General features: G+C 35.1%; 1 protein-coding gene across 1 annotated transcript; it reads right to left on the bottom strand.

Annotated features, from left to right (window-relative positions):
• Positions 1–895: 895 nt before the first annotated feature.
• On the bottom strand, positions 896–19178 carry beta'COP (coatomer subunit beta'). The gene is given in 18 exon segments (XM_028170941.2): positions 896–1093; positions 2950–3106; positions 4744–4916; positions 5765–5894; positions 6495–6651; positions 7362–7623; positions 8001–8169; positions 9912–10081; positions 11245–11410; positions 11572–11662; positions 11999–12226; positions 12229–12297; positions 12622–12755; positions 12930–13116; positions 13294–13468; positions 13889–14037; positions 14438–14630; positions 18993–19178. Coding segments are annotated over 18 exon segments (2814 nt in total). The 5' UTR covers positions 19164–19178; the 3' UTR covers positions 896–1060.
• Between the last annotated feature and the right edge of the window lie 575 nt (positions 19179–19753).

Here is a 19753-nt window from a genome sequence, read left to right on the forward strand (position 1 = left end):
AACGGTGAATTCTTGGTCGATTATTAAAATTGGTGATCACAACAGACATAATATGGAAGGTGGGGCATAGGTCTTTGACATAACAAACCAATTTTATATAATTATGAGGTGTTTTAACACAAAATGAACGTATGCAATATTTGTGATTAGTCTACATACATACATACTATGAGATAACTAAACAGAAAGAAGTGTATTGTGGAAAAAAAAATTAGTAATATAATTATGAAATTTATTGTTCTTGCTTTAAAATAATACACATATCCAACACTTACGATCTTATTCATAACAAAATGTTTATCTAATGCGTGAATCGGTAAAAGTTCATTTCAACCAATCAACTGTTTATCGTGCGGTTGTAACTGTTCTTATAACGAGCGGGCTATACAGATACGATAACCGATTATGAATTAGGCCTCAAAGTAAAAAAAGGCTCAAAGGCCTAAATACTTTCAGTAGCAACAACATACATCTAACGCAAGTTTAAGATTCAAACAACCATTTTATATACTATTCGAAATGGCATGCGATTTTCAACTTTAAGTCGATATGAGTTGATACAAAATGTATTTCAAATTTCGTTTAAGCAGCGCCTCAAGGAATACTTAAGAAAACAAACAGTACATTTAACGTATCGTTGGCGGACAACTGTGTGCTTAGTGCGAGTTTTTTTAACGTTCTCGATAGCGTAAAAGTTAACGCAAATTTGTATGCAGTTGGAACGTTTGCCTACGTTTGCCGCTAGGGGCGCTGTTTCAACTCCATACAAATTTGAGTTAACTTTTACGCTATCGAGAACGTTAAAATACTCGCACTGAGCACACTGAGCGCGGCTGAGCTCCTTTACACTGTCACTGCCCAAAACGTCGTATAACTTTATAAATAATAGAAACACTTCAATTCACATAATACTTTAATCTTAAACTGTATTAGCACTTTATGAAATACATACGCTTTTTGTTTTGTTTTCTTCTTTTAAGATTACAATTTATAGTTTTAATAATTAATTAAAAATAAAATATAAAACAGGAATAACTACAACCTAAAGTATGTCCGTACATTAGCCGATTAAGTCTTCTACGTCCGAGAGGTCCTGTGAACAATACAGATAGTTCATTAATATACATACATATATGTATAGGTTTCTTAACTACTTTTATAAATTTAAATAAATTTATCATACACACACAGACACTAACTAACAACATACTATTCGACAACATAACAATAATCGAAGTTAATGTTATAATTTATGAAGTGAAATATATTTTTTATTGTAATCGAATGAAAAGATCATTTACATATTTCGAATTAGACGGATCACAATAAATAATATGTAACAAAAACGTTTTATTTTAACCATTAAAACAAAGAATCGTAATGCACAGATGTTCGTAATAAATATTTGTTATTCACTTCTATGTACATAGCTGCATCAAACAATGCAATTTTATGTACACGAACCAGATCGTGAAATTACATGCACTATTTTATTGTATCATATAAGATAATACATTTTTTCTTTAATTTCAATTTAAATAAAATATCTTCCACTTCAAACTGTTTCTGGTACACATTAACTCGTTTAGTTCTACGAGGAAACTTTTGATATTCTCAAGGCTTTTACCTTGTTTTAAATAAGTATTATTATCGTTGTTATCATATTTTATACTGTCGAATTTAAATCAAAGAATACAGATGATGATCATTTGTATTTGATAACTCATTTTCAGTAATACACATTAAACTGTAGTCCAATAAATATTGCTTTAATCAATCATTTTAAGTATGGCAGTTCGAAATGGTAACAAGTCAGAAACGTGTTCTTTAATTATTTGATTGGGCAATTGGATTACCTGCTATTAATTGGATACTCGTTTCTGGTCGTGGTTAATTTTTTTCTTATCTCATACTTATTTAAGTGCTTTGAATTTCGGTTCAATTGTTTACCCTCTCCGGCATTATATCGACGCTTGAAAGGCAAGAATTACTAAGCGACAATGCAAACAAAAACTTTACAGTAGACCAATTTAAAGTTGAAATACTTTCAACGAATCTAGCTGTAGGATTGAAATGATTTTAATAGACCTAGAAATATTTTTGCGCATCGAATATGGTTATTGCCTATTATCTATACTTATATTACAAAGAGGAAAGATTTGTTTGTTTCTATTGAATAGGATCCAAAACTACTGAACCGATTTCAAAAATTCTTTCACTGTTTGGAAGCTACACTATTCCCGAGTGACATTGGCATAATCTTTTTTGAAAAAAAATAGGGATCCTTACTAAAACTCCAATAATGTAACCCAAAGTGTAAAAAAATTACCTAAACTATTCTTTACATTGCGTGCCCGGCGAAAACTATTGATGATAGAATAAAATGATGTACTACGACTTTGTAAAACACATTATTATTTACAAAAAGTTTCGCGACAGCATATGTCTAACTATTGTAGTTATGCCGCAATAAGTGTTCTTTTATTTAAAAAAATAAAACAACGTTAAATAACGTTGAAATTTTTGTTAAAGACCCGAGCGGAGCCGGAGCGGGCCGCTAGTTTATGTAGGCCAGTAACCGTACTCGTCGAACTCGACGAAGAAGTCGACGTGCAACCTAGCCCATGCATCAGCCCGTTGAGTTTCTCGCCGGATCTTCTCAGCGGGTCGCGATTCCGATCCGGTAGTAGATGCATTCGCGAAGCAATTGCTCTTGAGTTGTTAGGTCTCCTTCGGAGGCGCTCGGGCAGCTGTTAGCAAATCCCACCCCTCCTGGCTGAGCCTTTGCTCGCCCACCTGTCCTGGTGAAACTGGAAAGGCCTTCGGGCCACCAGTAATCTCTCAATCATAAAAAAAAAAAAAGTTTATGTAGGTACAAAGCAGTTATTGTCGCTTAGTCGCGTTTGCCTTTCAAGCGTCGAATATGTTCTGCTCAATTGAAATACTCACATCGTTATCGACGTGGTTTTCGAATTCGATTTCACCGAATTCCCGTTCTATCTCCTCCATGATGTCGATTGAAATTTTACGTTTTTGTTGACTTTCGCTCATCGTGTTCCCACTTGTCGCATCCTCTCTGCTGTCCCCTTCAGAATCTTGTATTTGACTACAAAATTTACAGCACATTAATATATTTTTTTTTTATTGCTTAGCTGGGTGGACGATTTCACAGTCCACCTGGTGTTAAGTGGTTACTGGAGCCCATAGACATCTACGACGTAAATGCGCCACCCCACCTTGAGATATAAGTTCTAAGGTCTCAGTATAGTTACGAGTTACTATTTACTAGTGGGGCCACTAGTAAGCAGTAGTCGAAATTCGACTATAATTAACTGAAATTGTAAGTTTGTACATTATTATGATTCTATTTTCAAAGACTATTATTATACTTCTATAATCACAAACGCCAAGACTACACTATAGAAAAATATTAATAAAGACAAACAATATTTAATATATTCTCAATTTGACAACAGACGTCAAGAACAAAAGTGTGACAATAAATAAATAGTATGCATGCGTGTGTGCGTCAAATACATGGTAGTGTGTGTAATGTTTTTTTTATCGATTTAATGTACTTTTAAACAAAATTAAAAAAAAAATATCATTCTGCACTCCTTCTCTATATTCTCTATAAGTGTAGGAAATTTCATACACCTCTGTCCGCGCAATTTTTGTAAAAAAGTTATAAAGTTTTTGCTTCACGTATTAATATATAGATTCTATATCTATATAGGTTAAGTGTTTATCTGTGGCGTAAAATTTCCACTCGAAGAACTGACCTTCGGCGAAGACGCAAAATGACAGTGTGAAGATTACAAAATAATACTGTTAGTAAGTGTTATGTGTTCAATCGACATGTTTGTTAATGATAAACTCGAATGATAACAATGTGTTTCGCGAAAAAAATATTACGCAGGTTTACGATTGATACTAAATTATAGGCTACGGTATCAGAGGAAGTTTTCATATAATGTATGGATAATAGATAGGTCGTGTTCAGATTATAATCTATATACATAAAACAATGAGTTTAGCTTCCTGAATAGTCTTTGTTTTTTTTAATGCTTAGATGTGTGGACGAGCTCACAGCCCACCTGGTGTTAAGTGGCCCATAGACATCTTTTTTGTTTATTGCCTTTGTAGGCAGACGAGTGTACGGCCCACCTGGTGGTAAGTGGTTACCGTCGCCCATGGACTTCAGCAATGCCAGGAGCAGAGCCAAGCCGCTGCCTACCGCTTAATACTCTCCACAAGCCTCGTTTGAAGAAGGACATGTCATAGCGTTCGGGAAACACCGTGGAGGGGAGCTCATTCCTTAGCCGGATGGTACGTGGCAAAAAAGATCTCTGGAAACGCACTGTCGATGACCGCAGTGGCTCCAGGTAGTATGGATGAGCTCTACTCCGGTGGCGGGCGGTGCGATGGTAAAAACGAGACGTTGGTATCATCTCGAACAATTCCTCAGAGCACTCCCCATGGAACATGCGGTACAAAATACAGAGGGAACCGAAGTCCCTCCGCAGACCCAGGGGCTCCAAGCGATCCGTCTACAACGTAAATGCGCCACCCACCTTGAGATATAAGTTCTAAGATCTCAGTATAGTTACAACGGCTGCCCTTCAAACCGAAACCCATTACTGCTTCACGGCAGAAACAGGCAGGGTGGTGGTATCTACTTACGCGGACAACACGTGCTACGGGTAGTAACGTGTGTTTTAGATTTAGATTAAGACTACAAACTTGTGATTGAGTAGCGGCGGTATGTTGACGGGCCCTCGTCGTTTCGCTTCGGCGTATTCGGCGGCGATGTCTCGTTCCGTATTCGTGATCTTTGAATTCGGCTCGACGGCCTCCATGGCGGTGCTCTGTTCGTAACCGAATTCGCGTTGGAAGTATTCGAGCTCTAACGATTCCTGTTGATAATCGAGATAAAGTATCAAAATTAGTCGGGTCAGGTACGTACGTGGCAACGAGTGTCACAACTTTAAAACGTATGTATCTTTAAATGTCGGGATATATGCATATGTATCAAAAGGTGTGAAAGACTATTTGGTTTAAGCTACATTTCGGTTAATACCCGACATTTATCTTTGTAATTAAAGATGCATTTTACTTGGTATTAACATCAACAGTTTGACGTTTTTAATTGAACTTCAATTAGTCTTCTGAACATCACACCGAGCAAGATCGAACAATTACTAGTTAATAATAAATAGCCTTTGCAGCAGACACTCGGGAGGAAAAAATTGTAACGAACAGTCTGATAATTATGTGTTATTAACATAATTATATGTAATACTTACTAACAAAATGTAATGATTTTTTTTTAAACTGAAATTGATTATTAATGATAATAAAAATTTAGATTACTCCATTCAAATAGCTAAAGAAGTAAAGAAAGAAGCTTTTGATATATTTTTTCAAAATTCTTAAGTTTTAAATCTACAAAAATGAATTGCTGTTCGTTAGTCTCGCTCAAACTCGAGAACGGCTGGACCGATTTGGATAATATTGGTCTTGAATTATTTGTGGAAGTCCAGAGAAGGTTTAAAAGGTAGATAAATATGAACTAAATAAAAATAACAATTTTGTTTTTCCTTTAATGTGTCCCCCGACGGACGGATTCCTTTTGTTTGTTTTAAGTTTATTTTCTACAAAAGCTTAGGTCTTTTATTTATCGATTGAGGCACTACGAAGTCTGCCGGGTCAGCTAGTATTACATAAATATATCTCTCTCCTATAAACCACTCGATATACTCACATTGTATTCCGGAAACAGATTTTCATAGTTGACCGGGTCGGCTAATGACTGACCGGATTTCTTGTTCGTGGCACCAACTGATTCACGCCACATCTTCACCACTTCGCATATTTTAGACGGAATGTATGATCTGTTCGAAATAATATAATTCATTCGTTTCGTTTATCACTTTTTTCACTTACATATTAAACAGAAGAGAAAATTATAGAATTGCGCTAAGGAAGCTAGATTATGATTTTTACAATATTTGGTTTGCATTATCAAAGTAATCAATTTTAACTTGCTCAACTATATAATAAATAACCATGTAAAATCAATAAGACGTCATATTCCATTACGTGGTTATACAATTTATTCCTGTTCGCTTTATGATCGAAATACGACCATAATCTTATACTTATTTATGTATTAAATTTTACATTTCTTAAGTACATATTTTTATTGCCTTTTTGGAATACGGGTAATCGATCCACTTAATACTGGCTGTTTATTATTCTAATAAATAGATAATAAAATGCTATTTCATTCTCTGTCTCGCTCTCTTTGTTCCTGGTCATTGAACAAACTAGACGTGTTTTGTGGTGCTTCATTTGTAATATAAATTGTGAAGTTATTACAATAAACTAAGTGTCCAGAACCAGTGTATTCTCAATCAGACAATATTCCCAGTGAATTAAAGCAAGTAGATTCAATATTAAACACTGTTTATCCTCCACGCTTTGTACGGTACCTGGCAAAGAATGCGGCTTCGGGCAGCTTATTTCTGGATATGAGAAGCTCTAGACAGCGGTCCAGGTCGTTCAGTGTGAAGTGAGCTACGAACGCGATGTTATCGTCTCCAGATTCACTGGACATTCGTGCCACTTCCTGTAGCAGTGGTTTGTCGCCTGCCGATATAATGTTTGCTTATTTACTTTGTGATAACTAGAATCAGCAATGTAGTTAGATTTAAAATTGATTTTGGAACGAAATTCCTTGTGGGACGATACGGAGGGGTACCCTAACCGGCAAAAAACGTCCGTAACGTAAGAGTTTTATTAGTAATGCACATAATGTACGACTTAACTTTGTAATAACGTACAAATTAGTAATGCACACAGTGTACGACTTAACTTTGTAATAACTTATAAAAAATTACATATTTTTATTCTATATTTTTTATAAATAATTGTGAAGAAAATAAAGTTGATAACTTTGTAAAGTAGTTTTTTTATTTATTTATCAATTAAAAAATTATAATAAAAAATGTATACCCGAATAATTATTTTCTGTATACCTCGAATAGAACTTAAAATTAATATTTGTATAATAAGGAACTTCGTTCCTATCCAATGTCCCACGACACTACACATCTTTTTTTGTAAATTCATCAACAGCTAACATGTTTACCTCGAAAACATTATATTTTACTTATACAAAAACACGTATGGAGAGCCTACAAATTTATCTAATTACGGTATCTCTTCGAAAACGAAAACTAACGTATTGATAACATATATGCTTTTGTACTATAGACTCAAAGCAGATATGATGTTAACCATTTAAAGGAGCTCATTTAGTGATACTAATAATCTAACTAAAAACTACCTGTACTCACCAGTGCTAACGGCAAAAAGTAGTAACGCACTGTAATCGTGCGCATTGTGATAACAAGTTTTGGTAAGTTCAGTTTGGGCTGCAGCAGCGGCGGCGGAACCTAATCTTGACCACCTGGCAGCAGAGGACCTGGACGCCACACCTTCAGCCAGGCCTGCCTCCTCAGCCAGCTGCTTGGCTCGCTCCAGTTCTCCCAACGCTAACGCCAGCTCGAACTGGTGATCCGGCTCCGTGGAAACCGCTAGGGCTTGTTGTTTGAATCCCTGAAGTAATAACGATATCATTAGTGTTTGTTGAAGTAACATTTTGATTAATAAAACGTGTAGTAAAATTTTAAGATCCTAATTTCATTCGTGATTTTGTGTAAGTATGGTTGTCGCAAAAATGACTTGTCATCTATCTCTCTTTATCTCTGTAGTCTAAGGTATTTTAATTAATGATTATAAGCGATTTTCTTTTCAAATAGGCAGCCGTATATGCAGCAAATTTATCAGTAACAAATCCCATAAAAATATAAAGTCAAACCACATGATTATTTCACAATAGAAATATGCAGTATGGTGGTAGTAATTATTGCGAGATTGACTCAATTACACTAATCTATATAGTTATTTTGCTGTATTAATCAGAAAAATGTTACCTGCTTTTCTAAGAAATGTGCGACCCTTGTTCGATGCTCGGTAGGAATCGTGGGTAGGACACGATCGGCAGTCTCAAAATCGCCCCGCATCACTGCTGTCTGGTACTCGAGCACAGATAGTAGTAATGAATAAGAAACAATGTTTAACTCTTTGTCGTTTAGGTATAATCTGGGAATATAAAATTATTATTGTTTACAATCATACTTCTTAATCGTAAAAAGATTCAGGCTTAATTTCGTATTATAAATTAATGGGCTGTACAAACGTTATAAGGCACTGATTTTTTTTAAAATAGAAGGTCTAAAACCTAATGCAGCTCCATCTACCGGGTTAGTTATAAGCCTAACCGACGCAGAGACCTACACGAACACAAAAAATATCAAAATCGGTTCATCTGTGTAGGGAGAATTCTGCGATAAAACATACAGATCTTTTTTGTATATTATACTAGCTGACCCGGCGAACTTTGTTCCGCTTGTCGGGAAAGATTCGATCTTCGATTCGTCTTGGTCACGGCATTGTCAATAATGATTCAAAGAGAATACAAATTACTGATTATTAATTTTGGCAACACTTATAATTATCAAATTTTCAACCATACTTAACCATAGACAAAATTACGTTTTGCTGTCATTTGCGTTTTGTTATTCCACGTCAGGTGCGTTTTTGTTATACCACCTTTTATAGTGACTTGTATTCTCTTTGATGTTTTATGTCACGTCACACGGGAACGCGTTCGAACGGGATAAAAAGTCCGAATAAAAATCCAGTGTCCGTTTTCTGGTTCTAAGCTGCCTCCCGCCAATTTTCAGCCAAATCAGTACAGCCGATCTTGAGTTATAAATAGTGTAACTAACACTGCTTTCTTTTGTGTATACAACATGTAACATAATCAACGCACACCCTGAAAGTAATTTGTTCAGAATCGGAATCTGGATCGATTTTGATTGTTTTTTATGTACCAATTTTTTTTCTAAAATTTAGTTAAAACTAAGTAAATTACAGTCACCCTACACAGCTAGCTAAACAGTTCATAGAAACGAAAATGGAACGTAAGTCAGGGTATTAAGACTTTTTAAAATGAAATATATAATTAGTAAAAAATATATTATTTAATTAAATAAATCTGATACTTATTTCAAGGCTAATAGTCTATTACAAAATAAAATACCTATGCACACAATGCCAACAGCGACCGCCGGCACACAGCAACACTACAATACATAAAAGAAAACCACGTAATACAAAAATAATTACTATCCCTTTCTTTCGTCGGCTTAATATTCTTACAATAAACGGCAGGCTAATCCCGATGTTCGCGGCGACGCGGTTGCGTCGGCGGTGATCAAAGAAAAATCTAAACAACGAAGTCAACAAAATATTTTTGACAAGTCAGTCACGTCGCATCCACCTTATCGATAAGAGGTCAAGTGATAGTGCAAATAAAATATCTCCCATATTTCGCTATGTCTTTTCTGTCAGTGGCCTCCTAGATCAGCTGATTTGACGCCTCTCGACTTTTTTTTGTGGGGGCGAATTAAATCGCTAGTTTATAACACACAGACAATAAGTGCCGAAGAACTAAAGAATAAGATAATAACCGCCTTTGATAAAGTGAAAAGTGACATTGCAGTATTATCTAACATAAAACAACAAATACGAAAACGGTCATTAAAGTGCATTGAACAAGCGGCGCGGCGAGTAGGTGTCTGTGTGTGCGTGCGCAGCGGAGTGTGAATCGGTGACCATTTTATTTCCACGAAATGGGAATAACTAATTTCACAAATAATCAATGTTAACGCACATATAAATAATATTCGGTGTATGCATAGCGTTTATACGATTAAAGTCTAATTGGGGTGTTTGAGGGTGTGCGTTAAATATGTTACATGTTGTATATATAGATTTACCTGTTCTCCTTAGCAACGTATCCCAGTATGTACATAGTGTGGTCGAGATGCGCAACCGTGACTATCTCACCGCCGACGTAGTAGTTTATCCTGTTCAGTGTGTTGGTATATATGAAGCAATCTCCGACCCATATGCCTGTCTTCACTGTTTCGTTGACTTCACCAACTACCTGTTGAATGTAAGATATTATTTTACGGTAGGCAGCGACTTGGCTCTGCTCGTGGCATTGCTGAAGTCCATGGGCGACGTAACCACTCACCATCAGGTGGATTAAAAAAAAAAGAGAAAAAATCTAACATATTCAATTTTATTTAAATAAATACCTATGTGTATTCTTACATGGAACTCTATTATGAAGAATGTTTTATTTTCTTAGCTTAATTCACAAGCTAAAGTTTAAAGATATGCCGTTCTAGAAAAAATATATATATTTAAAAACAAATTCTACACATTTGCAATTAGATACATATTTTATTTTTTAAATCTGACCATTTCATGAAGGGAAAAAACCCTTTAACTCAACTCAGTAAGCTGTGACTGATTATGTATTTAGCTGTAAGCAGTATATTAGATGACAAAGACACAATAGTCATAGTCAAAGGAACATTAAATGACTTCTGTATTCAGATATGATGAAAAAAGGTTTGCTAGCGCAGCGACATCTGACGTAGAAGGGCAGAAGAAGATGATCCATTTCGTGTTAAGCTTCAATTGAACTGTAAGGGTCTATTCCCACTGAAAGAGCAGCGGCGCGCAGCGGCCGTAAGAGCAAGTGACTGAGCGCGGCGCCGCGCGGGCAGTGCGGCGCCGCGAGAGGCAGCGCGGCATCCCGAGGCGCCGCAATGAGCCTCCGCGCGGTAGCTTTGAAAACTAGTGTGCGATCTACTTCACTCAAGGAAAGTTGTGTGGCAATAAATATGGTGGATTTGGATTTATGCATCATAGCACTGGCTGTAGAAGAAGAACAAGATACCCTCTAATAAAATGACGCGAAATGCGCAAGCGGCAGGGCGGGCGGGTATGAAATGGTCGCTCGCGCGCAGCCGCGAGTCTGTCAGCTGCACCGCGGTCGGCCGCACGTCAGCTAGCTGCGCCGCGATCAGCCGCGCGGCGCCTCTTTTGACTAGTCGGTAGAAGGCTCGTGCAGCCTCGCGACGCCACGCTACCCCTCCTTTGCCTTCAAATGACTATGAACTTTTTAATCACGTAGATAAGATTCAAAATAGTTTGTAATATTTTGCCTCAAAAAGACGCTGCCGGCCGCTGCTCTTTCAGTGGGAATTGACCCTTATCATCATCTGACCGCCTTGGTATAATTTATAATTTTGTTACCTCAAACGCATCTTCAATTCCATCCTCAGTAATGTCGGTATTAGTCTCCCTTGCTCTGGTCACCACAGCAGCGTTATACTTCAGGATGAAGTAAGTTTCATCGGTAGCCAAACACACAAGGTTCCCGCTTTCGGACCAAAACACGTGACGAGGCTGAATCTCAATACTGTTGAACAATTGTTAGTTTAGTGGTATAAAAAGGACGTGAGTGACATTGAGCAAATTGTTGTCGCGACAAAAAAATTGTAAACATAACAACTCTTCTTAAATGTTTTAGAAACATAATTTCTTGTAAAAATCTAAATTAGATATAGATGACAATCGTACCGTCTGACAAGTTCCAAATGTTCCCAATCGTAGAACGAGAATGCTACTCCGCTGATAGACTTCACGCCGAGCATGTAACCTCCGAATATACCTGAACAAAACACTACAGTATAATCTTACAACGGTAAACAGTATTATTTATTTCGATAATACTTTTAACTTTTACAATCATAAACTAAACTTGAGCATTTTTATTAGATTGTTTCAGTATATTATTTAGAAAATCATGTATTCATACTAGGTAGTAAAGAGATTTTTCATATAAACAAGAAATCAGCTGATATGTGATTTAAAGTAGTTAAATTTGTTGTGCGTAACCATAAAATTATATAAATAACTCCATTCTTGACCCTGTCGACTTTTAAACCTGTTTACAAAATTGAATCACAAAGTAAAATGGAAATAAAAAATATCGTACTGTTCTCACCTTCAGCACCGTACTCGGGCTTGAAGCTTTTTCTCTCCTTGAAATTCTTGAAGACTTTAACTGAAGATGAATTCTCTAGAGTCGCATACTCTGAGCTGTCGAATGCCCATACAAACTCCTGGGCCGTCCCGAACGCCTTGTTCCTCAGAGCCATCGCGGTGTATATGATGAACTCACCATCACCGCACACCACCACGAATCTACCGTTTGGATTGTGGGCTATCGTTGTGGGTATATCTCGCAGGAGCCCATGTCTTTAGCAACGACTGGTACACGCTCTCCGTCTTTTATTTCTGTGCCTAAATATTGAAAGAACTGTGTTGCAATGATTGAATTTTTAGCGCATTTTGAATTTTAAAGAATACTTCAAAATCAATTTTGTGTTTGTAATGAAAGTTCTGTTGATTCCAGAAAAATAGACAATGCTATTTTATTAGTATTTTATAATTTTATAGGCAGTAAAGAGTATTTGGGTCTTATCTTGAGTGCCAGCAGAGTAAGTATTTAAATATTTCTTTCTCTCTCACACTCATACACACTTTTTCTATCTTTTATTAATGCGTCTTATTATAAGATAAGAAAACTACCAAACTGAACATTTGATTTTAATTTTGCTTTGTTACCTTCAGGGAGAGCCTTCAAGTTGACCTGCTGCAATTCAGAGTGCTTAGCACAGATAATCTTTCCTCCGTTCACGTCCATAGATATAGCAGGCTCTTCTCTGCCCACTTTTATCATTATCGTACCTTCGTCATACCTATCAATAACAAATGTGAAATTAATATTGAGAAAAATAATTAAGTCTCCTACCATTACAACCAGATATTACTTTGATCCAATTTATCATAATAATGAAACCTACATTTAATTAAAATATAATCGCCAATGGACTAAAATAACTCACATCTTGAGTTACCATCAAGAAACTCACCCTACAGCGACGTTGTTCGAACCGTGCATGGTGGATATCGTCCATACTCTTTCGAAACCATAATTTAGGGAAGACTTGAGCCTGTAGGTGCCTGCGTGCCATATTCTGAGGGTGCCGTCTTCAGAACCGGTCAGCAGGATCGGAAGCTCGGGGTGGAATGATACTGCTGATACATTCTGAACATGACCTGTCCAAGAATGAGATAAGTTATGTTTGCGTATTTAGGCCCCGTCCCAACCCGATGACATTCTGTCGTCTACTTCTCGTAATAAGTCCCAGGAATATATATTTTATTTGATTTTTTTAAAGCTCGGATTAAATCAATGCAGGACTAAGAAACGCACAATCTTCTATTAAAACTTACCTTCCAATGTTTGTACACATGTCTTATTTTGGTAATCCCATATTTTGACGAGCCTGTCATCAGCTCCACTGATGAGGTAGGGCTTGTCACCGCCATGATAATAGTCCACGCAGTTGACGCCTTTCTCGTGACCTTCTAAAGTGAAGTTCGATATAGAAGCACCAAGTTGCCAAACCTAAAAATAGTACGATAAACATTAAGAAAGTTCAACTATTTTAGACATATCCACGTGAATGTTGCCGATTGGTGGATGAGGTCAAGGTCCCCATTATATTGTGTAAAAGCTAATTATTTCACCCTTCAAACTAGATGGCATGTCTGCTTCGCGGCAGGATGAGACAGGTTCGTGGTACCTACACACGCGAGCTAACACTCCTCACCATCAGTTTCAGTGCTTGTTGCCCCTAATCCATTCTTCATTCAGAGTTCATGGTTAACCATGAAACCGATACCATCTCTCTTGTCCTAAAGTACGCGGCAACATTCTCGTTTTAAGCACTAATTACCACAAGAGCTTTATCGCTTTTACTGATCTATATCAACAAGAGAAAGGATCTTAACGCAGTTGGCGTCAATACGTCGCCATTATTCCTACCTTCACAGTAGTGTCGAGACTTGCGCTTGCGAAGGTATTGTTATCCTTCGGGTTGATAACGATCTGCATTACGTAATGCGTATGCCCTTCGAATACTTGCTGACATGTCCAATTACGGTCCCAGTTCCACAATTTGATTAGGAGATCATCTGAAATATTGTGTTTATTTGATACTGTACTTTTTTCTAAATTCTCTTTGTCAATATGCAGTATGTAATGCTTGATAGGCCTAAGTCATTCCAAGCTCATCATATTTTTTCTCTCTGTTCCTTTCCGTGTAGTAAAATTAGATACGGATCAGAAACCCCTACAATTATTTTCAATAGTTCAAACTATCTTATATCTTACAAGCTACAATTAAAATTAAATATTCCTCAAGTTTATTTAACAGTTTTAAAATAAAACCCAAGGTTTTGTAGACTTCATCGGACAAACATACTTATATATTATTAAGCTAAATAAAATAAATCAAACCAAGTAAAACAGAATTTGTGAGTTTGTTTTTATGCAAATTGTAGACAAGTACATCTATTTCTTTCAAGTACTCACCACTGCAAGTCAATATGTACGGTTGTGTGGGATGAACGGCTATGCATCGCACATAATCCGAATGTGCTTCAAATGAGTGAACCCTCTCCAGGGTGTTGTAGTTGAATACACGTATCTGCATGTCATCTGAGCCAGTTATCACCCAGTTCTTCCGGGGAACAAACTTTGCTGATCTCACCGGGAGATCACATACCTGTTTAAATAAAACGAATATTATAAAATTTACTATGTATTGTAATTGGAGGCCTTTTGAATTACTTACAGAATTATGTTTACTCTAATTTAAATAATACGGAGTATAAAGCACAGAATTCATTTGAAAATACAAAAAAAAAGTAGTCTTAGAAACATGATTTTCAATCACTTAATTTTTTAATATTATGTAATTACTGACGGAAATAAAAAAATACCGCCTAGCTTATTATACCTAGCAAACGTTCTGCTTTGAAACATAGAACAGTAGTTATCCAATGGCAATTGTACTCTGCAATACTCCAACATCATATTCAAGGTTGAAGACACTGTATAGACTCAATTTCTTGACAACCCTCTAATACAGTCAATCAATCAATTGATGGACAGTAAATTGATATGTATTGATAGTACAATGAACATATGCACCAAATATTTGCTTTAATAAAAGTCATATGATCAATTCATTTAAATAAGGTATCTATCTGACTTTAATTATTAAATATCCAATAGTGTCATAGAATTCAACTCAATTGTACAATTGTTGTGTATATGTGTTTTGCTACAAAATGCTTGGTTATTTTAGGTAAAAGTACTGGAAAACAAAGCACTCTCAAGTATTACAAATGAGCAGCCATTTATGTTCGTATCATTAAGAAAATAAAACAAAAACACCATTCATCAGATAATCTGATTTTCCAGTCATCTTTAAGCAATGAATGAGATAACAATGACAGTAGAACAATGTTAAATACAGCTGTTGTCCCTATCATTAACAATATAAAACTTTGCCACATACAAGGAGTCCATTCTTGGACACAATTTAAAGCTACTTAAGTAGCAATTACTGAATAGATGTGTATAAATTTTCTGGTAAAATATATTAATTATGTTCTTTTTGAAAAATAATGCTATGAACCTTGGAAAAACTGTAACTGTGACAAGGGCCTGTTTCCTTTCGAGACAGAAACTAACTAGAGGGGTTTTTATAATCTGGTGGTGGGCATATTATAAGCCTGTATGCATGTATGTATAGGTACCACTGTTCCCATTTCTACTGTATGGAAGCAGTCATGTGATTCGATTTAAATGGAGACTTCGCAAAGTTATTGGGATGTTCACCTGGTGATGTCTATGGACTCTGTTAACTAATTTTGTCTTAGTAGACTGTGACCTCATTGTGTGACTATCTACGCAATAAAAAAGATATGCTAAGAACAAAGTTGACTGTAGGTAAACATTAACTATTAATTTATGTGAACCTTTCATAACACATTCAGAGAGTATAATGTAACTGAGTTGCAGTTCACTGACTCAAATGCTTTTATTGACATAAATCAATATCATCATCATCATCATCATCATCATCATCATCATCATCATCATCATCACCATCATCATCATCAGCCTTTATCTGGCCACTGCTGGACATAGGCCTTCCCCAATGCTAAATAAAAATAAATAAATCAATATGCTATCAATTAATTAATGGTGTTTTGAAATTTGTGTTACTTCATGATGATTCTCTATTGCTATAATCTTATATAGCTATAATCTAAGAATCAAAGCTTATATGCTAAAAAGCATGTTTATGTACAAGTTTTCCATGATTTATTTCATAATATTACATATTTAATAATGATGGATTTCTTTCAATTCAATGAGTACTTTCAATGGTGAAACTGTCATCATTAAGGTTCATAATTAATAGTAGTTAGAACTGATTCTAATATATATGATTAATCTATAATTCATCCATCATGATAAATAATGAATATTCTTGATATCTTTTATTAGAAAGAAAGAAAGAAAGAAATCATTTATTCGCCAAGCATAGTGAAAATGAGTTATTACATAAATTAAAAGCAGCGTGTATGCTTTGTCATTATTTGACATGCGAATTTTAGTGCAGTGCATAGTTATAATATTATATAATTTACCATTCATTCATCCATAATTCAACTAATAATTAAAAATCCATTTATTTTCAATGTCATCCCCAAGAAAATCATTCACGTGATAATAATTTTCACTAATAAGATTACCTTTTAGGTTTTTTTAAAATTAAAATCATCTAAGTCTCTTAATTTCTTCGGTAGTTTATTAAATATCCTAACGCTCATACCTAGTATACTATTATTCTTTAATGTAGTTTTGGTTTTGGAAAACATAGCTTATCGTCGCGTCGATTTCTGTTTGCCACATTAGACATCTTAGTGAATCTATTGGGACAAGTTTTAACAAAAGATGCAATTTCGTATATATATAGACAAGGAAGGGTAAAAAGTTTATGCTTTGCAAAATATGGCTTGCACTATTTAATTTTACTTCAGTTTTTTTTATGTCGCTGCTGCTATTGTTGAACAGTTTTACGTTTAATATTTGTGCAAGAACCAAACTACAGAGGAGCTGAAATGAAGTTATAATCATCAAAACCTAAATGAGATGCCTCTGGTAATAATTTCAAGAGATACAAGTGTTCTGATGTTCAAATATCACAGGCAAGTATGAATTTTTGTAGTGGTATTAATATATATCACTTCCATGAGGGAATATCATCACTATTAATATCAGGTGGGAGTCAATGAGACCTACTCAGATTGGTGGTGACTATCCCAAAATATTAAATGTCTTCATTGAGGCTCAAATACAGCATCAACCATAATATTACCTTACTTGGACCAATATTCATTACCTTCTTGGTACAGAGAATGCACTCTTCAAGCAGTACCTTTTGCAACCTAAGCTGAAAGCATCTTGGGTGTACTAGTTATCAAATCATATCAACAGGGCTTTTGCATGCAGTTTCGTACTGTTGACCAGAGAAAATATAAATACTTTAGATGTTAAATTCACTGTGGAGGTTTTTGATGGCAGAGCTTAATACAATGTACATCTTAGTCTGGGAAAACTAACAATTTCTGTCAGGCTAATGAATATTTTGGCCTTGAGTGGCTCACTATATATTCCAGATTATTTTTGAGCTATGACAAAATAATAATATTGAGTAACAAAGATCCACATTCATAAATTAATGTAATTACTTACTACTACTAGTGGTAGTATACTGTAGGTCCATCCAAGTAACTGTCACCATTCTACCTATTTCTACAGCAAAGCAAATATGAATTCTCTTTCGAAAGGCAGAACATTTATTACAATTGACCTCACACATGGTGGACGGAATTGTGAACTACACTGGTTGTCTATTACTATTAGAGCAGTATTTCTGAATACTCTTATCTGACACAAGGCAGGAATAAACTCCAGTCTGAACAGTGAGTAACTATTTTGAAACAAGTGAGAAACATTATTAGCATGTAATCAAGGGCCAAAACCATCCAGGACAATAAAAATTATACTAGTCAGAAAAAAAGAGGTGCATGGCTAATTTAAATCATTCAAGTGTGAATCACTACATACTTTAGAAGGAATTTTATAATGTTAATTAAATAATTTAATTTTCATTACAAAGAACATTCCATTAAATAAATCTTATTCACATTTTAGAATTTAACTCATTATTTGTTATATAATTTTTTCATATATTTAGAACATATTATTATTATCATAACAATATACATTATCATAACAAATATGACAAACAGTCATAGCTTTTAAAATAAATAAATTCCATCTAATATTTTTATTTCAGTCACTGTTTAACAGATAAAACTTAATTGTTTTGTAATGTAAAGATAACAGAGAAATATTTATTATCAGGTTGCTTAGGGAAAATATTTTTCACACATTAAGTTTGAATAAGAAATCAGTTTCATAGAAACAGGAGTCCAGATTACGTTCAGAATAGTTAAAAAATAGTTTTTATTGTTTGTTTATGGTGAATTTCTTATTTATTGTTTATTCAAGGAAATTGCACAAAAATATGTTGTGATTATGAATAAAAATCATCTTTACATAAAACACCTTACAAAATAAATTATAAGTTTTAACTTCGCGTCTTTCAAGACTTGCAATGTGGTGAATGTAATCATGATAAGGACCCTTCATTTGTTTTAAAAATGAAATATTATAATATTAATTATGTATGGGATGAAATTAAATTGGCTATAGCCATATATTGTAGATCAAAGTTATATGTAATTATCTTAAATTAGTGCTAGCTTAGCAGTGAGTGGCAGTAAAATTATAAAATTTTACAGACACAGATACTGTTTAATACAATTTTCTTAGAAGTACTAGAAGATTAAATCGGCTACAGTTTCATTTCGCATTTAATGTTTAAGTACTATGGTTTCAAAACAGTACAGTTGGTTTCGAAAATAAGCTCAAATTTGAGTTTTGTAAAATTATTTTGAAACCACAATACTATATTGTATTAATATATTGTATATAAACTGACCTCAAATCTCTTAATTTGAGCGTGAGTCTCATAATTCCATATGTTAACGTCTCCTGAATACAGGGAGCAGAGCAGCCAGGGTTCCGACGGGTGCTGGTCGACGCATTTCACTCGGTCCGACCGCGCCGTCAGCTTCCTCTTGATATCCAGACGCAGAGGCTTCAGAAACATAGCGATACCACGTTATAAATGCACTCAACACATGAAACTACCCTTAATTACAAATGAATTTTTGCATCGCGCAAGTGCCGACATTACAAAGATGACAAAGTGATGACGACTGCGCATTACGTGGCTTTAACTTTTTCGGAAATCTTGTCTTTGGAATATCGATCACTTAAACGCATTTCAGTGTAAAAATTGTTTTCTTACCATTTTTAATGGTTAAAACATGAAAATCGTCATGCAGATTTACAGGACCAGTAGATGTTTGACAGGGTGGGTGGACGTGTCACTTTAGATTTATTCAAAACCGGTTTTATCGGATACGCGAAATGTCACTTCAATTTAACGGTTAAGTACGGCTTTCGCATCCCAACGAGACATTTTAAGCCATACGAACCTTTATTAAAAATTGCAAAGAATAAAATTTCATCTACAAAACTGAAAATAAAATGTAAGAAAAGTTTAATACTACAAAAATTGAATGTTTCTATGTTTGTTTTTTTTGATAACATCTTCATCACAGATCAGTAATATGACCTCCATTTTCTTTCTAGATTTTAATAGTTCAACAAGAAACGTCTGTTTCTAGTGAAATT

Source organism: Bombyx mandarina, chromosome 01 (assembly GCF_030267445.1).
Source record: "Bombyx mandarina strain Sakado chromosome 01, ASM3026744v2".
Lineage (NCBI taxonomy): Eukaryota > Metazoa > Arthropoda > Insecta > Lepidoptera > Bombycidae > Bombyx > Bombyx mandarina.